At 32.4% G+C, this 26,331-nt stretch overlaps 2 protein-coding genes across 3 annotated transcripts; both read left to right on the forward strand.

The window, feature by feature from the left end:
- Positions 1 to 2,802: 2,802 nt before the first annotated feature.
- LOC110673329 (uncharacterized) lies at positions 2,803 to 10,199 on the forward strand. Of its 2 annotated transcripts, XM_021836435.2 has the most exons (6): positions 2,803 to 2,959; positions 3,446 to 3,517; positions 5,463 to 6,026; positions 6,704 to 6,823; positions 8,007 to 8,041; positions 9,656 to 10,199. In XM_021836435.2, exons 3-6 carry the CDS (start codon positions 5,489 to 5,491, stop codon positions 10,061 to 10,063), a joined length of 1,101 nt encoding a protein of 366 aa, XP_021692127.2. In that variant the 5' UTR covers positions 2,803 to 2,959; positions 3,446 to 3,517; positions 5,463 to 5,488; the 3' UTR covers positions 10,064 to 10,199. The 2 variants fall into 2 exon arrangements, with proteins under 2 accessions (XP_021692127.2, XP_057993286.1); XM_058137303.1 differs by lacking the exons at positions 2,803 to 2,959; positions 3,446 to 3,517 and adding an exon at positions 3,556 to 3,945.
- Positions 10,200 to 21,320: 11,121 nt separating this feature from the next.
- Positions 21,321 to 24,975, forward strand: LOC110673299 (E3 ubiquitin-protein ligase RZFP34). The gene is made up of 13 exons (XM_021836389.2): positions 21,321 to 21,515; positions 21,613 to 21,714; positions 21,830 to 21,917; positions 22,064 to 22,123; positions 23,020 to 23,052; positions 23,152 to 23,229; positions 23,327 to 23,370; positions 23,613 to 23,653; positions 23,772 to 23,854; positions 23,941 to 24,032; positions 24,170 to 24,239; positions 24,339 to 24,380; positions 24,467 to 24,975. The coding sequence occupies exons 2-13, from the start codon at positions 21,662 to 21,664 to the stop codon at positions 24,620 to 24,622; spliced, it is 840 nt and encodes a 279-aa protein (XP_021692081.2). The 5' UTR covers positions 21,321 to 21,515; positions 21,613 to 21,661; the 3' UTR covers positions 24,623 to 24,975.
- The last annotated feature ends 1,356 nt before the right edge of the window (positions 24,976 to 26,331 follow it).

Below are 26,331 nucleotides of genomic sequence, written 5' to 3' on the forward strand. Positions count from 1 at the left end.
ACTAATAAGGGTATATATCATATAATTTATTTTATTATTTAAATAAATATAAAATTATAAATTTATTATATTATATTATTTATTTTATTATTAAATTAAATATATAATTATTAAATTAATATATTATATTATTTAAATAAATATATAATTATTAATCTTTTATATTATATCACTTTTTTTATTATTGAAATAAGAAAATAATTATTTTTTTAAGATAATTAAATAATTTTAAAAATATTGATAAAATAATAAAATAATTATTATTGTTAATAGAAAATTTTATAATTAATTTTAAGTTTTTGGATATAAATAAATATTTTATATTTTATGTTATTAATAAAAAATATTTTAATAAAGTTGAAATACATTAATTAAAATATTAAAATTATAAATAAAAAAATAAAAATATTAATAAAATTAATTTTCAAGTTAAATAAAAAAGGATAATATGGTCAAAATAAAAAATAAAACCAGATCATTTATCACCGATGATGAAAACAAATTTCTAAAAATAGAGCTGATACAAACTGCAGCTGATGGGTATCATATCAGTTGCCCATCAGCTATCAGCTCTATTTTTTTAAACTTGCCAAACACCACAATTTACCTATTTGGGTGTCTATCAGCTATCAGCTGAACCCAACGGGTAAACCAAACACCCCCTTAGTCTTCTGTTTCCAATATTGTAGTTATTCTTAGTAGTTTAGAGGCAAATCTAATCATTATGCTATGGTCTCCAAATTAAGTCATCTGCATTGTAAAGACCTTTGTTAACCAAGGCGATGGGAGGATTATGTGGGCTAGTGGCAACTCGTAGGGTGGCCAATGAAGGTTTTCTACCCGGAAGAAAGATGAATTGCCTAAGAGTATTGTCTCTTCTCCTTTCTCATTGCCGGCACTACATGCACTACTTTCGGAGGGTTTTCTTGGCTTCTATGATGTTCTCTCTTCCTTTTTTTAGCGACAATTTCTTTGCTCTTTTCCTGGGTTTCTCTTGCTTTGATGTTGAATAGACTTTGAGGTGTGATAAATTACTATCTCTAAAGTATTAATTATCTACACTAGGTTGCTGTAAAATTATGACAATATACTTTCATGATACAATAAAACCTGAAATCTGTAGACAATAATTTCTGAAAATTTTCCTTAGCAATTTTTTATGCGAACAGAATTTAGAGACTAAAAGATAAGAAAAAGAAGAAATAGAAGCAATATATTTGAATTAAACAATTTATCTATATTTATAAATAATAAAAAGTCATAGCACGTTCTCTAGATAGACACATTTATATATTTTCAACAGAAACGACTATTTATTTTAAATTAACACATCTTCTAACTAATGTGACTGTATAATAAACATATCTATTTATCTACTTAATAAATACATCTATTAGTAATTTAATTATAAAAATAAAATAAATAATTATTTTATGTTATATATATGCTATCATAGAATAATATATATTTATTTAAATAAATAAATAAATAAATAAAAATATATATATATATATGCAAGAGATTTAATGGATTAAATATAATAATTATTTATAAGTTTTTCAATAAATTAAATAATAATAAATGAACTATAGCCAAAGCAAATCTAAATTATTTTATTTTTTCATTAAACTATATATATATATATATATGTATATGAAGGAGATTTAATGGATTAAATATAACAATTATATATTTTTTATTTATAAGATGTTGAATAAATTAAATAATAATAAATGAACTATAGCCAAAGCAAATCTAAAATTATTTTATTTTTTCATTAAACTTAAATTAAAATCATTTATTTATAATCTAAATTAAATATTTTAATAAAAATTATTATTTTAAATAATTATTATTTGGAATTATTTCATGGACGATTATTGTGAATACTTTATATTAAATATTGTTTGATGCAATATAAATTTAAATTTACGAATTTATTCCTAAACATGCAAGGCAAGGAATGAGTTACAGTTTAGTGCGTTGAAAGAAAAATGACACAATTTTAATTTATATCAAAGCAGGTGCATTAATAAAATAAAAAATAATAATAAAATAAAAAATAAAACTTAAAATATGCAAAAAAAAATTAAAAAAAATAAAACTTAAAATATGCAAAAAAAAAATAATTTTTCTTTAACATTTCAAAGTAAATGGAGAATTAGTAAAGTACCTAATAAAAATATTAAATTTACTATTTAATGAAAATATCTATGTTTTTCTTTCGAATTACACTTTACATTCAATTTTAACAATATATATTTATTAAAATATAAAATATAATTATTTTATGAAAATTCAACTAATCATTAAATAATATTATTTAATTAAAAAATTCTTATTGATATAAATATTATTTTATTAAATAACACTTTGTTAGAGTGTAAATTTTATAATAAAAAAATCATTGAGTTATAATTATATTCTTTTAAAAAAATTTAAAATTTAAAATTAAATAATTTCTCTTCATAATTTATTATTTTAAAAAATAATTTTAATATCATTAAATAAAAACTATAAGTTGTTGATTAATCTTCTTTTCCTAGTAACTTATCAATGAGCCAAATCCGCAAAAATAATGGAATTGGCTAATTAATTATACTTACGACTACAGCAATATATATATATATATATATATATATATATATATATATATATATATTTTTTTTTTTTTTTTTTTTTTTTCACTCAATGCGATAGTAGCTTTGATAACATTGAAAAACATAATTCTAATTGAAATATAAAAAATATCAAGACCGCTCACCATTGCTTTTACAGTGGGCCCATGCGTTTAGGTGTAGAGTAGAAATTTCCTCACCATGAGTGAACGCCTTTCAAGTTGGCCTTTCCGGGAAGAATCCCTTGCCCTGTTTTCTCCTCCCTTCATCTGTTCTCTCATAAAGCCATTTGTGAACTTCCTTCTTGCATCACTGAAGCAACGGGTCGCCGCTCCTCGCAGGTGATTGGATTTTCACTTTTCAGTTCACAGATCTTTGGATTTTCGTTTTTCTATGTTATTATGTTTGCTTTGTCACGTGAAATTGGCCTCTCTGTCACAGATCTTTGTTTTCTTTTTTAATTTTATGTCCAATAGTTTAATCATTGCTTTAAATTGTGTTTACCCTGCTCTGAGCACTTCAAGTCAGTATTCTAGTATAGAATTGAAACTCTCAAGTGTATTTACCTTCTCTGATTATCTGTATATCTGTCGATGTATTGACATGTTTATAGCAACTACATATTGATTTCTTTTTTTTTTTTGCGATTTGTGTGTTTGTTTATGTCATTACTGCTCAAATCTGGTTTACGTCATTACTGCTCAAATCTGGCTTATGTCAGTACATCTCAAATAAGCATTTTAGATTAAATTCTTTTACTCAATAATCAGGAGGTAATTTTTTTAAATCCACATGTCAATAAGATTAGCTCTATCTGTTTTTTTCAGGGAGGAGATAAGGATAAGTCCAATAATCCTAACAGTAGCCATAAAGAAGCCTACAGCACTACTGCCAAAAATGTAAGTTGGAAGCAATGATTTTCCTAGTCTTATAAGTTCAATTTAAAATATGTTTTTATTTAATTCCTTAACTTCTAATTGGGATTTAATCTCAAAATATTATATTTTAGAGATGGCTTGAACATTACCGAGTCATGAGTTTAGTGAAGGAGGCAGAAATTCAAACTAGGGTTCAAATCAATTACCCAAACCAGCTACATTGTATTTCAACTCTAGGTCAATGCATAAGGATTTAGTGTACTTGGTATGAACAACCCATAACCTTCTAGCTAGATTTCTATCTATCTACTATATCATCAGCTTAACAGGTCTCCTGCAAAAGCATCTCACCTCAACCGGATATCTAATAGCAACGTCGTACTCCATCATTACACTTTCATTGAGCTCTAATTGTGTAGCCATCAATTAGCCACTGGTTTCTCCAAATGGTAAGGGTTTCTCAAGAGAAGACCTAATTTTGTAGAATGAAGAAATATTTTCTTTGGTATTGTAAACAAATAAAAGCTAATTTATTATTTTTTTTCCTTTTCTGACTTATTTTGACACGTCTGTTTATTTAAGATAAAAGGGTTTACTGTCTGCTGAGATGGATTTATGTTTACTCTCACTTAAAAAGGGTATAGTTTGAATAAATTTTAAAAGTTTAAGGGCTTAAAATATTGAACACAAAGTATAGGGACTTAATGTTAACATGAAGCAAAGTTAAGGAGCTAAAATATGTGTTTTGCCTTTTCCATTAGTCAAACTCAAAGTCCACTTGCCGAGTCACATAAATTTTATTAATGGCATAATTGCCTTTATGGGTGGCAAAAATAGATGTCCCTCTTTCCCTCTGCGTTTTATGCTATTAATAAGTACGATTCTTTGTGTAATGAGATGTTGTATGTTTGCTTTCATGAATATAATTATCTTCTGTTGTGATTCATGTTTTTTCATTTTGGATACCACTTTTTCTCTCTTTATCTGAAAACAATATTCTTTCTTCCAGATAGTTTTTCTTTCATTTTAGTCATCTAAATGCTCATTAATTTTTTGATGGGTAAATTATACAAACTATACCTGAATTTAAAGGTATGTAACAGTAACATACCTCAATTTTAAATTATAACATAAAACTCTTTAATCTTTAACTTAAGTAATATAAAACTCCTGTGACCTTCAATAGCTTGTTTCTAAGTTATTTATGTTGACATGTCATTTATATATATATACATATATATATATATGTATATATATATATATACATATATATATATATGTATATATATATATATATTTTTTTTCATAGATTGGTAGGTTCTGTTAAACATGTTATAAGTTATTAGAGGGTTAATTTGTGTAAATTGGATTATTGGAGTGGTGGGTAAAGAGAGAATAATTAAATTTTTTCTAATAAGTATCAAATTAATGGAGAGAAAATATAATTTTTTTTTTTTTAATATGAGAAGCGTCATCTCAGCAAAAATAACTAAGAAAAGGATTATTGAAAGTCTTAGGGGGGTTTTATGTAACATAAATTAATGATCATAAGGTTTTATATTGCATATTAAAATTTAAGTATCTTTCCTTTAATTTGAGTTACTGTCTATGTCTATATAATTTACCCATTTTTTAAATTTTCTTGGATGATTTGAAGCTATTCTAGTAGAGCTAAAGTTGAGTTTCAAGAGGGTAGATCCTTCAGGCTTGAGTTTCTCTCTCTACCCAAAGCACCTCTCCTTCAAATCCTATTTTCTTTCATTTTCAGTATTTTAAATGGAATTGTCTCAATGCATATTGCCAGTCTTGACCAATATAAAGCCCCTTTGATTGGTTGAACAAAAGCTCACACTTCCTCTTTTGGGTTTGAAAAACTGAGTGCTTTGAATGTACAAGATTTGGTTGTCTATGTCACTTTTGCCTCTCATAACTACTTTTTTCCTCCTTTTCTTTGGTTGAAAAACAGAGTGCTAAAGAAATATTTGGTCAAGAATGAAGAACAGCCACAGGGACGAAGAGCAAGACCCTAAAGAAGAACCACTCAACCACCAAGAAAAAGAAATTCACCAAGAACTGGAAAAAGAACCCATGTTCGAGAAAACATTAACCCCAAGTGACGTTGGGAAGCTAAACCGTTTAGTAATACCAAAACAGTATGCAGAGAAATGTTTCCCACTCCTCGATGACTCGGTTGATAAAATGTTAACTTTCGAGGACGAGTTAGGCAAGAGTTGGAGGTTCAGGTATTGTTATTGGAACAAAAGCCAAAGCTATGTATTGACAAAAGGGTGGATGAGGTTTGTGAAGAAGAAACAACTCAAAGCTGGAGATATCATTTTGTTTGAGCAACACCCAACGGACAGTGAGAGGTTGTTTATAGGTTGGAGGAAGAACGGGGACAACAGCAGCAGTGAAGTGGTGGTGCTAGGTAGCGGATTGTATCATTCATTTGGGCACCAACCTAATGAACATGGCCATGGGGCTAATGTTACTACTAGTGTCACATATCAACCTGAGTATCTTCATGAAGGTATAATCTTCTTTTATCCTTTCCCTTTTTTTCAGTTTCTTGAATTATTTAATATTTTTTAAATGGGATTTTGATCATTGGATATAAGCATTAAAGTGAGTGAGAAACACCTTCCAATTAGTTTGGAGGAATGTGGTTGGATTCTGCTTATTTTCAGAGCTTGTCTTCTGTATTTGTTATTTAATCTCTAGTACCATAAAGAAGGGAAGCGACAACCAAATATGGAGACAAGCCTGTGGACTTTAAAATGCAATCAAGCATTGCTGGGATAGCTGCCAAAGGGACTTGTTTAAAGCTGTTTGAGAGAGGAGATTATAAAGTCCATTGAATTGTTTTCTGTTGCTCTCATTTCCGCGGAAACTAAGAAAGAATGGCAGCGTCACCTTTCCCTCCGTACAATAGAAGGATGAAAAGTATATATATCAAAGGAGCATTTATGTTATTTCACATAATTCATGGCAAATTGAATTTAGTTTTAACAGGACGATGAATTTATTAAAATTTGAGATCAAATTGTTATGTAAACTTAAATTAAGAATTAACTCGTGAGTTTTGCTGCACTTATATGATTGTAAATTATCATGTTGTTTTCTCCAATGAATTTCCATTGTTTTCTAGAGTTATTTATTTATTTATTTATTTGTGTTGGTTTTTTTTTTTAATGGTACATGTATCAGGTGTCAAGAATGTGACGGTAGACATAAATTCGGAACAGTTGACAGTGATAGGTGAGGTGAATCCATTGCAGATTGAGATTCGAGGAGAGGTTCCTTGGAAGATTTCTCACATAAATAGAGGTGATAATTTCAATATTATTAAATAAAAGTCATTCATTGATATTTTTTGTTTTTTTTTTCTTTTTTCAAAGCATTAATTGTTGGAGAAATTCTTAGGCAGGCAATTGCCTACTACATCACCGATAGACTAACCAAATAATTTGATGCCATGACATCAAATCATTGAATTAGTCTATTGCTTGGCATCAAATTATTGAGTTAGTCTTTTGCTGATGTAATGGGCAATCGCCTACCCCTTGAATTTCTCCAATTGTTGATTAGTAATCTTCTTTTCCAAGTACCTTATCAATGAGTCAAATCTATACAAATGATGGAATTGGGTAATTAATTATACTTTAGGATATATAGCAATATTTGTTTTACTCAATGCAATAGTAACTTTGATACTACTAATAAATGATAACATTTACTATTGTGCCTAGGAAGATGAGTGTAAAATTAAAAAAAAATTAATTGATACACCTTAATTTTTTCAAAATGACAAATAATTTTAGTCAAAATCCTCTTTTATCTTTTCACTCATGAAAACTAAAAACCATATGTGATTTTGGAACCTTATTATTATGGGTAAATATCATATATGATTACTTAACTTTATGAGTATTTATATAAAAGTCACTAAACTTTAATTTCTTTTATAAAATTTACAGAATTTTAATTTAATTTTATAAAAGTAAAGTTACTGTAATTAAAAATTAATGATTTTTAAATTAACTTATTAACTTGTTAACTATTTTATAAATAAAATTATTCTATTTTATTAGTTTATTAAAAAAAATAAAATGCATAAAACGCATTTAGTTACTCTCATCATCAAAACCCTCTCATTTTTTTTAATCAATAATTACTAGTTAAGTAATTTTATTTTGTAAAATAGTTGATAGGTTAGTAGGTTAATTTGAAAATCTTTAATTTCATGTTATAGTATTAAATTGAAATAAGTGAGTTTTATGAAAAAAAAAATTTTAGTAATTTTTATGAACACGTGATAATTTACTTATTATTACCTTTGAATAAATAATGAGACTTACGAAAAGGGAATATATAAGGAGCATATGAATTTTTATTTGAAAAACCATAGAATTTTTATTTTTAAAAAAATTAAAAGCTTTTAATTGGATTAAAAAAATTGAGACTTATTATTACCTTTACCTTTGTTTATTGTGATTGGATGGATTTACAGGTCAACGTTGCATATCAGATCTCAGAGCAAAAAAGGTATTTTGTTGACATATTTCTTCTTCTTTTATTAATTATTTTTCGGATAAATTATTATTAATTTGACAAGGTAATTGAGTTGATTCTTTAATTTTAAATTTGTTAGATTCATTATTGTTTTACCCTCAGTTAAATGTTCAAAATTTCAAAAATATTTTTCATTTAAAAATTCAACTTTCTATAAAAAAAAATGCATTTTTCAAAGAAATTAGTTTTCGCAAAAATTTATCTTCAAGAAAAAAAAGTCTTTCAAGAAAAGAACTTTATAAAAGAAAATATGTGTTTTAAAAATAGTTTTCTAAAAGTTTCATAAAGATAAAATTTCTAATATTATTATATAAAAATTTTACCATTGAGCATTAATATTTAATACAAAGCTAAAAATTTGTATTATTTTAAAATGGCTAAAAATGTTTTGGTTGATAAAGGTTTTTCTAATTTATAATATTTTAGATTTTTTAATTGTTGTCTTGAAAAAGTAAAAATTATACAAAAGGATTAAAGTGCTAGTTGAATCAAAATTGGAGGTTAATTAATTCTGTTTTAAAAATATAATAACAAAATTATTAATTTTTAAAGGAAATGACAAAATTAAAAAAAAAATTCAATTAAACTCTGAACTATTAAGATTACACAGTTACACCTTACCATATGCGTACACTTAATCATATGAACCAACAAAAACCATAAATATATCAACCGGGAAAAATCATAAACAAAGATTATTATACTTATCTTCCAAGCATCTTATCAAAAAAACTTATGTTCTGGATTTTACATTATCCACGATATATATAGAGCAACTCTTACCCCATGTTCGCAAAACACAATTACTTCAAATATCACTTCTTGGCTTCAAGTAGGGAGACATCACTTGGAGATATAAAAGACATTTTCTATGTGCTTTGAATTAAAGAAAGGAAGAAAAACGTTCGTTGGCGAAACAATTTTATATGCAACAGTAGAAGAAGAATAAAAGAGAGTAAGAAAGCTCTCGATTTTGGAGATTAGGGATTAAAAATCAAGAGCTTATTTTGAAAATATAATGAAAAATAATTTTTTTTAGAGTTTGATTGGTAATTTTTTTAATTTAGGATGGAATTGAAAGTTTAATATTTTTTCCCTAGATAAAATTGTCATAGATTAATTAATAGTTTTCCCATAATTCTTTTAATAGAAAGGATTTTTTTTTTTCGAGCATGACAAAATTTTAAAGTTTCAGTCTCAAACGCATGAAAGCTGAATATATGGATCGGAATTTTATTGAAATAATCTTTTGACATCTAAAACATTTTTTATTTATTATACAGTTAAATTTATTTTTGAAATATTTTAATTTAGAATAAATTATAAAAATAATAAAATAAATAAATTATATAATAACCTTGTAAATGTTATTAGATATAAAATTAGATTTATATTCTAATGTTTAAAATATATAATTTTTTTTAATTTTATAAATTAACCTAAATTTAGAGCGTATTTCAATTACAGAAATGTATATGTATTTATCATTTAACATCTCACTTTTTCAAATTCAACATTAATGTACTTGCTCATTAGTTTTTTTTTTTTTTTCCGACTAACTTGATTATATATTATTATTCTATGCAGGAGACAATAGAGTGGGCATTATTAATTACAAGCTTGCTTCTGGAGGGTTTATCTGCAACTTTTGACCAATTGGGTTATGCGTTAATGGGTATGGTGATGGCATTTGTGGCTTTACTCCTTTCAACTATGGAGCTCATTGGAAAGGCCAGAAATGAAAGGGTCAGGTGGGAATGGAGGAGCCCCTTACCTAATTTTTATACTCAAAATTCAACTGATAATTCCCCAAATGGTGAGCTTTTTGGCAGCCTTGTTGAGTATTTTGGATTATCTGGTGCTGTCTGGCAATGCCTTTACTCATCAATGCAGTATATATATGCTCGTCGGAATTTAGATAATCCTATCAAAATGTGTCTTCTACCTTTTATTTTTGTGTTTTGTGTGCTTATTTCCAAGTTGGTTAGAGGTTGATACGTAAGCTTGTATGTTTAGAATAACCAGGGAGTGGTTTCAATTAAAAAAGTTGAAAGCAATACACAAGTTAATTACCTCATCAACACAAGACTTCAACTAATTTGAAATTATAATTTAGTTATTGTTATTGTGATCCTATGATTTTAAAAGAGATTAGATATTCAAATTCTGATAATCCCTACCTTATTCAGGCATGTCCATAAAAACAGCAGAATTGGTTATATAAAAATTTTATTAGGGTGTCCCAATGATAATTTTAAAAAAGCTAAATGTAATATTAAATGTGAAAATTGATATATAATACCATTTATTTATAGAGAATAACATTTTATAATTCAAATTAAAAATATGTTTCTAAATCAGGTGAAAAGATGTTATATTAATATTATATATATTTTAAGATAAAATTTTTATCTTTAGATCTAGTACATTGTAACGGCCCAGCCCACTAGTGATATTGTCCGCTCTGAGCCGAAGCCATCACGGTTTTAAAACGCGCTATTAGAGGTTACGAACCGTCAACTTATAAAGTCAGCATCTCTTCCGTGTTTTGCCGATGTGGTATTTGCCTAGGGTGCTACAATAATGTATTGGCCCGGCCCACTAATGATATTGTCCGCTCTGTGCCGAAGCCCTCACGGTTTTAAAATGCGTCATTAGGGGTTACGAACCGCTAACTTATAAACCTAGCATCTCTCCTGTGTTTTGCCGATGTGGGATTTGCCTAGGGTGTTACAATCCACCCCCCTTATGGGACTCAGCGTCCTCGCTGAGGTTTGCCCCACCATCGTTCAAGGTTGCACGTGGAGCAGCTCTGATACCACAAATGTATTGGCCCGGCCCACTAGTGATATTGTCCGCTCTGGGCCGAAGCCCTCACGGTTTTAAAACGCGTTATTAGGGGTTACGAACTGCCAACTTATAAATCAAGCATCTCTCCCGTGTTTTGCCGATGTGGGATTTGCCTAGGGTGTTACATACATTGTCTAAATTTTTTATATATTCTTTAAAAATATTCTGATTTAATTATTTATTATTATTCATATGTGAATCCTTATTTAAAAAGGAAAAAAAAAAAGAAGACGAAAAGTTGTGGGGATAGTCTTTTCCAGCCACTGCGAAAAGCCTACAAAAGAAATTAGCTGATGATGCTAAATAAATAAATATATAAAGGTTCATATAAAAAAAATTATAATGATCAAATAGTTTTTTTTTTTAAAAATAATAACTATATTTTCATATATGTTCAATTTATGTTAATTCGTTATTCCCTTACCATACGTACAATTTACTCATGCTATGCCTCTTCCCTCTTCATAGGTACTTTTTGGTTGTGCTATTTTGTACATTATACATATGATAATGGGACCGTCACATCTAATGTCAAAACAAAGATATTTCTGATACACAGGATCCTCTATTGAGACAAGTGTTGAGCATACGTATCTCTGATTATAAGAGTATAATACACGTTCTAAGGTTTTCAGGAGAAAGAGAGAGAAATTTAGAAAGCCATATAAGAGAACTCAGAATATTATTTCAGAGAAAACTTAATTCTGATTACAAATGATAGAACGCCTCCTTATATAGGCATGGAGACACTAGCTTTTACAGGCAACCTGTAAGTGACTGGTTACCGACACTCTTAAAGTAAAAGAAATAAAGAGGGGAATAAGACACACTTATTACATATTTTGACCGATAGGCTTTAACTTTAATTATAGCGTTGTTGACAGGTTGAACGTATCATAATCAGAGTCGTCTGAGTCATCAACTCCAAAAAAATCCTTTGGCCATTATCGGTGCACAGGTGATTGTGGGTCAGCATTCTCAATAGTTGGTTCAGTAAGAGACCGGATGGGTCCGAGAGATGTACAATTCACATGGGGAAGGGCTAGAGGCTGGTAGCCATTGATTTCACAGAGGTGCACTGCCAATTGTCTCCTCAATGGTCTCATGGTGTCTTTTTCAGTGACAGATCCTTCGTAGGTCCTCCATTCATACTCAGTGTTTTGGGTCCAGATAAGTCCATCAGGCCTTCTGGAGAAAGGCCTATGCATGATAAATATGGTTCTGATGTTGGGCTGAGTCCTGATGGGCCTGTCCTCGATCCCATGGGTATCTATGAGACGTTTAAGGCTGTATTGCCATGCTGAAATGGGCTTGAACCATTTTAGGAATCTAAACAAGAGAGTCCTGTTTGTTCTATCCAGAGTGTGCTGATACAGGGCTATGAGAGGGAACTCTATTCCTGTAGAGTATAGAGTAACCATGCACCAGAAGAGCCATAACTCTTTAAAGATGAGGTCTCTATCAGGATGGATGCTAAAACATGTGAGGAAGGGGTTGTCAGGAATAAAGATGGATGAGGAGGGGAGCAGTCCCCTTAGAGTATTCCTGACGCTCAGATAATGGAACAGGTGGTCTTTTGCGAATTGTGCTATTTTTGGGATAGGCTGTTTAGGAGAACAGCCTGGTGGAAAACTGTCCGGTGGGGGAATAAGGAAACTAGGAGTATGTGGAGAAGATGAGGATGCCATGAAGATCAAAGGGAATGTGAGATGAGTCTTTATGAGGTGAAGTTCCATAGGCCTGGATAGTAGGTCTAGAACCAAGTTATGCTTCCCTTTTATGTGTTGGACTGTGAATTTATACTTAGCGAACCAATCCTTTAGCCTCAGTAGCTGTGGTTCTGGGAGAGACTTGTTCTTGAAGTCTAGGATCTTTGGGAAGGATGAGCTGTCCATGACCACAGTAAAGTGATGGCCAATGAGGTGAAACTCAAATCTCTTTATCCCTTTTTTTACAGCTAATATCTCCTTTTACACTGAATGGTAGTGCTTTTGTGGCTCTGGGAATTTTCTACTAGCATGTCCACAGATATGCCTTTCTCCTTGAATTTCTTCGATAAGGACAGTACCCCAGTGGGTGTCACTAGCATCAGTCTGAAGGGTTCGGTGTCCCATGCTAAGAATCTTTAAAGGTGGCGGATTTGAAGCTACTTCTTTTAGTGCCTTGACTGCTTTTGTTTGTTCTTGCTTCCAAGGTGGTACAGTCTTCCTAAGCATCTTTGACAGCTGGCTAGTGTGAGTGGCCACAAAAGGAATAAACTTTCTGATGTAATTGACAATACCAAGAAACTGCTGTATCTGTTTCACTGATAAGTCCTTGTCAGGGAACTTCACCAGTTTTTCTGCAATGTGAGGTCCTGGTTAGTATTTCCCGTCTTTGAACTTCATTTCAATGAAGTCAATGTCAGTCTGGGCCAAAGAGCTTTTCTTTTCAGATAACATGATCCCATGGGAATCCACTAAGGTCTAGAAAGTGGATAAGAGTTCCTTGTGGGCCGTAACATCTTTGGAGAATAGGAGAATATCATCTATATAAATGAGAGCACTGTGAAGTATGAGCTCGAATATTTTGGTCATGGCCTTTTGGAAAACAGATGGGGCTGTCTTAAGACTAAATGGGAGAACAGTCCACTGGTATTGGGCCGTAGGGATACAAAAAGCGGTTTTGGGCCTGTCAGAAGGGTTGATACCCAATTGCCAGAATCTAGCTTTGAGATCAAACTTTGAGAAGATATGGGCTTCATGGAGTTGGGTGAACAAGGCTTCAGGTTTCGGTAAAGGGAACTTATCATCCTGAAGGAAACAATTGAGGGGCTTGTAATCAATAACAAGTCTCTTTTTTCTCCTTAGCCGTTCAGATCTTTTTTCCACATAAAAAGCCTGGCAAGCCTATTGAGAGGATGTGGGTTCTATGCGGCCTTGTTGGAGCAATTGTTTGCACTCTTCTTGGGCTAGGGCTAGGTTTGTAGGGTTCATCCCTGGGTGTGATGCTCTGGTTGGATTTATATCCTCATTGAGCTTGAATGGGAGGTTGATAAAGAACTCTGGATTTTTTCACAAAGGGTGGTGATGGTGGAACTGTGCATGAGAGTTAGCACAACATCTTAGGAGAAGCTGTTTGTGTTCTTGAAATTCAGCTGAGGCATCAGTCAAAGAGTATAGCCTTGGGACAGAGTTGAATGGTTGAAAACTCCTCTTGTATTTTAATCCTGTTGGAAGGATCTTCAGATATTTTGCTTGCTGGTATAAGTCGAAACCAATCAGCAAGTCTTTATCAGGAAGGTTCGACCCAATGACCTTGGTCCAAAGAACACAGGTGGGAAAGAATTGAATTCCAATGGGTTCTTTGGTAATGAGGCTAGTTTTGAAAATATTCCCATCTGCTGCCTTAAAATATTCTGTATGAGGGACCCAGTATTCTGGAGGTAAAATGGCTGGGTTCATCATGCTTTTATGGGCTCCAGTATCAAGAAAACCAATAACACTGATGGGCCGATCATACTTGCTAGGAAGGATGTGAAGTGGAACTAGTGGAATTGGGATAGTGTCTGGGTTGTGAGTTGGATGAGAGGATTGGATATGTTGGGCCAGGTAGGAAGGGTAATGGGCCTCAGTATCTGACTCTGATTCTTCCGAAGACAAAGAATGGTCTTAGTTGAAATCGGTATCCATTCCAAGGCGAAAATAGTCTCTTCATTTGGTTCATCTTGTTCAGAAAACAAGGATTCAATGTCATCATTTTCCAAAGAGATGTGAGAGGCCTGCTGGATGTGTTGTAGAAGCTTGACAGCCTTGTTAGGATTCTTGGGGCAAGTTTTTGCATAGTGGCCCCGGTTTCCACAAATGTAACATCGATCAGACTTCTTTGTGCCCGTTCTTCTCTTTCGAAAGTATCTAACTAGCTTCTTCCCTTTTTGCTGTTTAAAAGGGGGTTTAAATCCTGAAGAACTAGAATACTTCCTGTAGTGTCCCTTCTTTTTAGGTCTGCACTCACAATTCTTTTCCTTGCATTTGATAGCAATGTGAGATTTTTGGCAAAAGTTCTTCAAGGCTTTGCTGTTATCAATAATATCCTTGAATAACTTCTGCTGCTCACACATCTTGTCTAGACAGGTTAAAGTCATCTGGTGTATCTCTTCGATGGTAATGGCATTCATTGCTCTGCGGGTAGCAGCAATGCTTCTGTTGAGCTCTGGTTGCAATGCTTCTGGGAGAGAGGCAATGTATGTATGTTTGAGATTGACATCATTGTAGCCATTCAGCAGATAGTAGCGCTGAGCCATGCACTGATAATGTTTTTCAATATCTATCCTCTTCAAAGAACAGCAACGCATGTCAAAATAGTAGCGCTGGCTCATCACAAACTGGTCCTTCGCCGACCACAGATTCTACTAGCGGCACTACAGGTCCCACTACTGAGCCTCCTCAAGCCCAAGACCCGCATGTAAAAATACCTAAGGATGATCCGATCTTGGACTTTAATTTCCAAGGAGCCCAACAACAATCCAGGCCCAGCTCAGGCCCATGGTTCACATTAGATGATATTCCCCCATCAAAATGGAGGGATCGCCTTGCAGAGTTCAAACTTGGCTTGATGTCCAGATGCTTCGAGACGGTGCCGATTCTCATGTTGTTCTTAGAGAATTTATATCTCGAACTATTGGTACACCCCAAGACTGGTTTGCTTCTATTGGAGAATACCACAAAGCCCTGTTTTGCCATCTAAATGTCATACAAGCCGTCAATGCTATCTTTGCTGAATTCCTTAGAGATGCTTCACTGTACAATAAGCAGCTCCGTCATGAATATTTTGATATGCGTTGCTGTTCTTTGAAGAGGATAGATATTGAAAAACATTATCAGTGCATGGCTCAGCGCTACTATCTGCTGAATTGCTACAATGATGTCAATCTCAAACATACATACATTGCCTCTCTCCCAAAAGCACTGCAACCAGAGCTCCACAGAAGCATTGCTGCTACCCGCAGAGCAATGAATGCCATCACTATCGGAGAGATACACCAGATGACTTTAGCCTGTCTAGACAAGATGTGTGAGCAGCAGAAATTGTTCAGGGATATTATTGATAACAGCAAAGCCTTTAAGAACGTTTGCCAAAAATCTCACCTTGCTATCAAATGCAAGGAAAAGAATTGTGAGTGCAGACCTAAGAAGAAGGGACACTATAGGAAGTATTCTAGTTCTTCAGGATTTAAAGCCCCTTTTAAACAGCGAAAAGGGAAGAAGCCAGTTAGATACTTTCGAAAGAGAAGAACGAGCACAAAGAAGTCTGATCGATGTTACATTTGTGGAAATCGAGGCCACTATGCAAAAACCTGCCCCAAGAATCCTAACAAGGCTATCAAGCTTCTACAACACATCCAGCAGGCCTCTCACATCTCTTTGGAAAATGATGACATTGAATCCATGTTTTCTGAACAAGATGAACCAGACGAAGAGACTATTTTCGCCCTTGGAATGGATACTGATTTCGACCAAGACCATTCTTTGTCTTCGGAAGAATCAGAGTCAGATACTGAGGCCCATTACCCTTCCTACCTGGCCCAACATATCCAATCCTCTCATCCAACTCACAACCCAGACGCTATCCCAATCCCACTAGTTCCACTTCACATCCTTCCTAGCAAGTATGATCGGCCCATCATTGTTATTGGTTTTCTTGATACTGGAGCCCATAAAAGCATGATGAACCCAGCCATTTTACCTCCAGAATACTGGGCCCCTCATACAGAATATTTTAAGGCAGCAGATGGGAATATTTTCAAAACTAGCCTCATTACCAAACAACCTATTGGAATTCAATTCTTTCTCACCTGTGTTCTTTGGACCAAGGTCATTAGGTCGGACCTTCCTGATAAAGACTTGTTGATTGGTTTCGACTTATACCAGCAAGCGAAACATCTGAAGATCCTTCCAACACGATTAAAATACAAGAGGAGTTTTCAACTATTCACCTCTGTCCTAAGGTTATACTCTTTGACTGATGCCTCAGTTGAATTTCAAGAACACAAAGAGCTTCTCCTAAGATGATGTGCTGACTCTCATGCACATTTCCAACAGGATTAAAATACAAGACGAGTTTTTAACTATTCACCTCTGTCCTAAGGCTATACTCTTTGACTGATGCCTCAGCTGAATTTCAAGAACACAAAGAGCTTATCCTAAGATGCTATGCTGACTCTCATGCACATTTCCACCCTCATCACCCTTTGTGGAAAAATCCAAAGTTCTTTGTCAACTTCCCATTCAAGCTCAATGAGGATATAAATCCAACCAGAGCATTACACCCAGGGATGAACCCTATAGACCTAGCCCTGGCCCAAGAAGAGTGCAAACAATTGCCCCAACAAGGCCTCATAGAACCCACATCCTCTCAATGGGCTTGCCAGGCTCTTTATGTGGAAAAAAGATCTGAATGGCTAAGGGGAAAAAAGAGACTTGTTATTGACTACAAGCCCCTCAACTGTTTCCTTCAGGATGATAAGTTCCCTTTACCGAAACCTGAAGCCTTGTTCACTCAACTCCATAAAGCCCATATCTTCTCAAAGTTTGATCTCAAAGCTGGATTCTGGCAATTGGGTATCAACCCTTCTGACAGGCCCAAAATCGCTTTTTGTATCCCTACTGCCCAATACCAGTGGACTGTTCTCCCATTTGGTCTTAAGACGGCCCCATCTGTTTTCCAAAAGGCCATGACCAAAATATTCAAGCCCATACTTCACAATGCTCTCATCTATATAGATAATATTCTCCTATTCTCCAAAGATGTTACGGCCCACAAGGAACTCTTATACACTTTCCAGACCTTAGTGGATTCCCATGGGATCATGTTATCTGAAAAGAAAAGCTCTTTGGCCTAGACTGACATTGACTTCCTTGGAATGAAGTTCAAAGGCGGGAAATACCAACCAGGACCTCACATTGCAGAAGACTGTTGAAGTTCCCTGACAAGGACTTATCAGTGAAACAGATACAGCAGTTTCTTGGTATTGTCAAATACATCAGGAAGTTTATTTCTCATTTGGCCACTCACACTAGCCAGCTGTCAAAGATGCTTAGGAAGACTGCACCACATTGGAAGCAAGAACAAACAGAAGCAGTCAAGGCACTAAAAGAAGTGGCTTCAAATCCGCCACCTTTAAAGATTTCTAGCATGGGACACCGAACCCTTCAGACTGATGCTAGTGACACCCACTGGGGTGCTGTCCTTATCGAAGAAATTCAAGGAGAAAGGCATATCTGTGGACATGCTAGTGGAGAATTCCCAGAGCCACAAAAGCACTACCATTCAGTGTACAAGGAGATATTAGCTGTAAAAAACGGGATAAAGAGATTTGAGTTTCACCTCATTGGCCATCACTTTACTGTGGTCATGGACAGCTCATCCTTTCCAAAGATCCTAGAATTTAAGAACAAGTCTCTCCCAGAGCCACAGCTACTAAGGCTAAAGGACTGTCACTAAGTATAAATTCACAGTCCAACACATAACAGGGAAGCATAACTTGGTTCCAGACCTACTATCTAGGCCTAAGGAACTTCACCTCATAAAGACTCATCTCACATTCCCTTTGATCTTCATGGCATCCTCATCTTCTCCACATACTCCTAGTTTTCTTATTCCCCCACCGGACAGTTTTTCACCAGGCTGTTCTCCTAACCAGCCTATCCCAAAAATAGCCCAATTCGTAAAAAACCACATGTTCCATTATCTGAGCGCCAGGAATACTCTAAGGGGACAACTCCCTCCTCATCCATCTTTATTCCTGACAACCCCTTCCTCACATGTTTTAGCATCCATCCTGACAGAGACCTCATCTTTAAAGAGTTATGGCTCCTCTGGTGCATGGTTACTCTATACTCTACAGGAATAGAGTTCCCTCTCATAGCCCTGTATCAACACGCTCTAGATAGAACAAACAGGACTCTCCTGTTTAGATTCATAGAATGGTTCAAGCCCATTTCAGCATGGCAATATAGCCTTAAGCGTCTCATAGATACCCATGGGATCGAGGACAGGCCCATCAGGACTCAGCTCAACATCAGAACCATGTTTATCATGCATAGGCCTTTCTCCAGAAGGCCTGATGGACTTTTCTGGACCCAAAACACTGAGTATGAATGGAGGACCTACGAAGGATCTGTCACTAAAAAAGACACCATGGGACCACTGAGGAGACAACTGGCAGAGCACCTATGTGAAATCAATGGCTACCAGCCTCTGGCCCTTCCCCATGTGAATTGTACATCTCTCGGACCCATCCGGTCTCTTACTGAACCTATAGATTGGTCCCATCCAATCTGGCAAGACTCTCAAGACCCTATGGACTGTGAGATACAAGCAACTATTAAGAATGTTGACCCACAATCACTTGTGCACCGACAATGGACAAAGGACTTTTTTGGAGTTGATGACTCAGACAACTCTGATTATGACATGTTCAACCTGTCAACAACGTCATAATTAAAGTTAAAGCCTATCGGTCAAAATATGTAATAAGTGTGCCTTATTCCCCTCTTTATTTCTTTTACTTTAAGAGTGTCGGTAACCAGTCACTTACAGGTTGCCTGTAAAAGCCAGTGTCTCCATGCCTATATAAGTAGGTGCTCTATCATTTGTAATCAGACTTAAGTTTTCTCTGAAATAATATTATGAGTTCTCTTACATGGCTTTCTAAATTTCTCTCTCTTTCTCCTGAAAACCTTAGAACGTATATCATACTCTTATAATCAGAGATATGTATGCTCTACACTTGCCTCAATAGAGGATCCTGTGTATCAGAAATATCTTTGTTTTGGTATTAGATGCGATGGTTCCGTTATCATATGTATAATGTACAAAAGGGTACAGCTAGAGAGTACTTCTGGAGAGGGAAGAGGCATAGTATGAGTACATTGTATATATGGTAAGGGCTCCCAGACAATGCCTTTTATACTCTCAATTCTAATTCTAACAACAAACCACCACGTTTTCATCTGGCTTTGATGGACCTAAACACTAAGGTCCACCAGATGCTACTGTAGAGCCATATAATTTTTTTTTATTCAAAGATATACACACGCATACAGATAGTACGGGGACAGAACATATCCCTTGATAAAACTATGATAATTTTATTGAGGTATACTAATACATATAAATCACCTATAAATACTATTCACATCCAATATGAGATTTCAAAAAATTAGCTTTCACGATTCATGTATAGAGCCGTGCATTACTATGCCAAAACAAGAAAATTAATATATATATATAAATTTTAATTTATAATATAAAATTATTTAATTTTTAATTTAAATAATAAAAAAAATTTGTAATATTAATCAAATTTTAAATTATTTTTATTGAAAAGATACTAATCATATTAAAAATTATATTTTTTTATAATAATTTAACACTTATAAAGAAAAAAATTAATTATATTCTGTATCTGTTCATAATTATAACAATTAAAATTATTCATATTAATATTTTAATAATTTAAAATCTATTTACTTAAAATTATAATATAATTTTTTATTTTAATAAATATTACTTTAACATAAATAATATAAAAATTAAGTATCAAAATTTTAAAAAAAAAATTATATTACTTAAATTAAAAACCTTGTGTTGCAAATTAAAATTTAAATAATTTTACCTTAAGTTGAAGACCGTCTTGTACAATTTACCCGAGAATTACCATTGCTACTGGTGAAGGTGGTGGACCCTAAGCCTAGTCAGCAATTACTCAGACCCTAATCCAAAAAAAAAAAAAAAAAACCAAAAAAGATTAAACGCAAACCAATGGCCGCTAGCGGTTTGACGAAAAGCCAGCAGCACCATTTCCTTATAAAATTATTATTTATTATATTTTAATAAAATTAATTATTTTATTATTTTATTTTAAAAAAAATAGACTATTTAATTAATTTATTTATTCTATTAATATATACATTATTTAATTTCTCTTATTATTTTAAAAAAAAAATTGATAATACAGCTATTTAATAATAAATAATTTTCAATTACTGTTTATAATTAGAAAAATTAATAGGAATTAAATAGTTTATAGATAAAAAAATAAAATTAAATAATATATTTTTTAAAATAAAAATATCAAATATTAATTTTGATAAAATTATAAAAATTAAATAATATTTTTCCCCAAGATAAAATAATTTCAATACGGTTTGCAGTTGCAGACACCTCTTCAGAAGCGCGTGACCTTTAAAATCCCATTTGTCATATAGAGCCTTATCAAAATACCCTCAGACAGTTAAAACGGTTGCATAAAAATATCCAAGTCCTCCATAGTCTTTTCATGTCCGTTGTTTCTTGCCACCATCTTTGTAGGTCAAGCAACTAGAAAGGAGAATGGTAAAAAATAAATATCTGCGAAGAATTCAGATTCTTGCAACTTACTCTGAGCTCTCAGATTCTCAAAGATATAACCTTTTTATCACCAGAATAGAATAATGCCTTCCATATCCATTAAAACCCACGCTCCTGATTAATTTTCGGAATACGACAAGGTTCTCCTTCGTGTTGCTGACTCACCCTGTTGCTGACTCACCCTTCTTCCTATCAATGAACACACGTATAAATATTGGATTTCTCTCTTTCCTTCTCCCTCCATCTCTGTTGCTGGATTTTTGGGTGATAATTTCTTGGGGTTTTGTTTCAATCTGTGATAGCCATTGATTGGATTACGTCTGGAGAAGTAATTTTTGGAATTTGAAGAGAATGGGGACTCAGTTTGAGGCACAATCAAACTTTACTGAATCTGGGAATTATGGGTATGTTTTATTTTGTTTTGATTTTTTCAAGTTCATCGATCTGTTTTGGTTGATTTTTCAATCTGGGTTTGAAAAATTTTTGGGTTTGGGTGTTTTTGTTGTTTGGTGGATATAGGTGTTCCCATTACAGGAGGAGATGCAAGATCAGAGCACCTTGTTGCAATGAGGTATTCGATTGTAGGCATTGTCATAATGAAGCTAAGGTACAATGAATTATTTCTTTCTCCTTTCTTTGGAGATTATTCTCTGATGATTATTTTTCAGATGATTAATTAGCTTTTATATATATATATATATATTTTTTTTTTTTTTTTTTTTTTTCTTTTAATTGATTTTTTGTATTTAACAGAATGCATTGGACAGTAATCCTCAGGATCGACATGATATTCCACGCCATGATGTTACAAAGGTTTGCATTCTTTTATCTCCCTTTCTATTTCAATGAGTCTGAAGTCTACCATAATGTAGAAAATTTTAGGATTTTTTTTTTTAATTTTTATATGTGGAACGGATGAAACTGTGGCAAATGTTCTTGATGATTGGAAATTTTGAAGAGAAGATGATAAGAACTTGGTTTGCCATAACAAAATGAAGTATTGCTTAGCTTAGTACCCATGTTTTAGACATTTCCAAAGTCCAGATATGACCAAAAGAATAAATATAGGGTCTGTTTGCTATTGCCTGTTAATAAAACTATCTCTAGAGAGTATTAAAATTTGATTTAAAATTAAATTTGACATGTTTTAGTTATAAGAGCACTAAAATAATGAAACAAATTTTTTCCAAACTATTTTTGTAAACATCATCTAAATTAGTGCTTTTCTTAAAATTGCTTTTTTAACTCCTGAACATGTGGGCCTTTGCTTTCTTGAATTGAATCTTCCACTTTTTGAGATATTTTCTCTTTGGATGTCCATTTTATGTCAAAAAGTAAGTGTGCTTTTGCAACTGGTGGTCTCAAGAATCTGGTTTGTTTCTTTAGTTAAGTAGACAATTCTACGGAGAAAGCGAACTGGATAACATTCGGATCAAATTTGGAATCACTCAGAAAAATGGAGATAAAAGGGGCAAATGTCCTGTTAGGCCTCTTGAAATATCTTCATGAATGAAGTGCAATGTTTTGAGATAAAAAGCATCATTTATCCATATTAGAAAAATTCATGAGATGTTTATTTAGTGGATACAAGAATATGTTGTGGAATAAGGTCTGATTTGAAGGTCATTTTGCTCTTTTGATGTTTGTTTTGGGTATGTTTTATTGTTGGCTTTCTTCCCTAATTGTGTCCCACTTCGTTTCATTTTCAGGTCATATGCTCCCTCTGTAACAAAGAGCAAGATGTGAGTGTTTTTAACATCAAAGGTCTAAGTCATTTTCACAATTCAGATAAAATTAATTGAATATGAGGTTCTTAATATTCTTGTATTGTATTTAATCAGGTTCAGCAGAATTGCATAAATTGTGGAGTTTGCATGGGGAAGTACTTCTGTGCAAAGTGCAAATTCTTCGATGATGATGTAATTTTCTTCTTTACTTGTTAATAGTTATCTTTCTAAGTTACATTTTGCTAATTAGGACAATTGTACTCATGAATAAACTGATCGGTGCATCCAGGTCACAAAGAATCAATACCACTGTGACGAATGTGGAATATGCAGGCAAGTTACTAAGATTTATGTTTCTCTGACTTGATATTTTCTTTTGCTTTTTTCTTTATATTATCATATTATATGCTTTCTTTTCTAATTGTTATGGCACTATGTGCAAAAGAATGCGATTCCTAAATTATCAGATCACGAGTACTTGCAAAGTATAATGATTGCTTTCTTCTGTATCTGTTTTTTCCCCATGTGAATTACTCCTCTGAACTCATCCATTTTCTTTGTATCTGCTTTTACAGAACTGGTGGTAAGGAAAATTTCTTCCATTGTAAACAATGTGGTAAGTTAAGATATACCAACTAGCATATTGAAGAAGAAGCAAAGATTGCAATTCATTTGTTCTGTTTCTCTTGAATAATTCAAACCGATTTTTCAAGACTTGTGATTTATTTTTTCAGGATGTTGCTATTCAAAGTTAATGAAAGATGCTCACCGTTGCGTGGAAAGAGCAATGCATCACAATTGCCCTGTTTGCTTTGAGGTAAACAAAATCACTAGCAAAATAAAAACATATAAAAATTTTGACAAAATTTCTTGATACTTAGTGCATTCTTTTCCAATCTGCAGTTTCTGTTTGACACTATGAAAGATATTACCGTGTTGCCTTGTGGACATACGATACATTTAGAATGTGTGAGACAGATGGAACAACATTACAGGTAAGGACAAGCGCATGTTTCTCATACTTAATTTTGCATGGAAATTCAGGCTGATAGATTTTTATCACATCCTTGCTTGAAGTTCCTAATGTCTTTTTCTTTTCTTTTTTATGTTGCTTGAATAACTCATTTTGCAGGTACTCATGCCCAGTTTGCTCAAAGTCCATCTGTGACATGTCCAGATTGTGGAGAAAGCTTGATCAAGAGGTGTTTTAAATATTTATACTACATGTTTATGTTATAGTTTTCTTTTCATGTTCTAATTTTGCATGTTCTAACATTCTTTTGTTCAAAACTTCAATACAGATTGCTGCAACTCCAATGCCTGACATTTACCAAAATAAAATGGTAAGCAGTTGAGCTTAATATGCATAATCCTTTGATTAATTGATCATTACTAGTCATGTAAATTACCTGACTATGTGTGCAAACAGGTGTGGATTCTTTGCAATGATTGTGGCGCAAACTCCCATGTACGATTCCATATTGTGGCACACAAATGCCTAAGCTGCAAGTCCTACAATACTAGACAGATACGAGGAGGCTCAGGTGCATCTTGCTCGTCAGAGACGGCTGAAATGGTGAGATGAATGTTGGTATCACAAGAAAGGCATTCAAATCCTCTTGTATTCAGTCGTCTGCTCAAACTACAGATTGAATGATCAAGATGCATCGGATTTGCGAAGAAGCCAATTTTTATGCAGATTGATTTTTGCCAATGCATGGAACTTTCTGTGACATTCCTACTTGAGAGGTTACTCATATAACTACCAGCATGGACCTCTTCACCTCAAATGTGTTGCAGATTTTTTTTCTTTTTTTTTTTAATTTTCGGTCTCTTTGTAATTAAGAAAATAAAATAACATTGAGAAAAGTATTCAAATGAGATTACTATTCCTTTGAATGAAATGATTCCAGTCTTTGGAATTGTTAGTCCATTAAATTTAATGTACTTATAAGAATGTTAACAAATTTTTCCAAAATTGTTTTAATTTCATGCTTATATCCTTAACATATTATAACCGAAGTTGAGGTTGGATTAATTGTTTAAATAATGTAATTTTAAAAACTATTTATCATTATAATGTGAAATTTAAACTATTTATCAAAATAATATGATGTAAAAAAAATACAAATTAAAATAGTGATTTTATGACCTGTCACATCAAGTATCAAGTTCAGTTAAGTATACTAAAAACACCATCTTAGTTGGTGATTTTATGAGCAACGTTTACGACTTGTCACGTCAATTGACCAACTCAATTTATTTATACTAAAAACACCGTCTGAATTGTCAGTTTCAAAAACAATACTACTGCAATATTGTAAAGACACGTTATAGGAATGTTGAGAATTTATTCCTCTACTCATGTATGTTCAATGCAAATACTGCCCATTACTCATTTCTTGGCTTTAAAAACCAATTGTAAATACATAAAAATTTTTAATCATTGGTACATAAAATTGTAAATATAAAATTCTAATTAAAATACGTGTGCTATGTTTATTAAATTGTTGTATATAAATTCACATAAGGTGAAAATTCTCCATTAATTTAAAACGAAGTAAGAATTCCCTATTAGATAAAATAATTATCATATTTTATAAAATAAAAGTTACAATATTATAAATAATTTTAAAGCACAATAAAAAAAAAAATTACACTCACAATAAAAATGTATATAAAAGGAGTGTTGTAATACTCCTAATTTTTACTTTCCAAAATTTAAAAAAAAAATTAATATAATATATCATTAAAATAATCGCAAAAAGTAACATATATATCAATTATAATTTAATTTTAACTAATTATTCAGCATACTCATTTATTTTTAACTAATTATCACATCTTACACACATATCATTAAATTTATCACTTTATTTAACATATACATTTATAAAATTATCAAAAATAAAATATTAAACAATATATCACAACAATAATCACACTAATAATTTACATTTAAGTTTAAAATTTTACCTTAGTTGTAATAAAGTTTCTTAGTGTGAAAAATCAATCGCAATTAAATTCCAAAATCCTATATATAATATAAAAAAAGGCTGAATTAAGAAAAAAAATATTGAAGCAAAACAGAAGAGAAAATCTGCATTCAAGAGTAACAAAACTCTAAATTTAATAGAAAGAGTTGATCTTTTTAAAACTAGCTGAAACTCTTCAAATTATTTGTAACAAAGAGAAGAAAAAAAAAAAAAAAAAAAAAAAAGGGGGCAAAGGATGGGACTTGGCGTGTGACAGTGGATTTCCATTGTCACTGCCAATTTTTTTAAAAAAAAAAAA

This window comes from Hevea brasiliensis, chromosome 1, assembly GCF_030052815.1.
Source record: "Hevea brasiliensis isolate MT/VB/25A 57/8 chromosome 1, ASM3005281v1, whole genome shotgun sequence".
NCBI classification, from domain to species: Eukaryota; Viridiplantae; Streptophyta; class Magnoliopsida; order Malpighiales; family Euphorbiaceae; genus Hevea; species Hevea brasiliensis.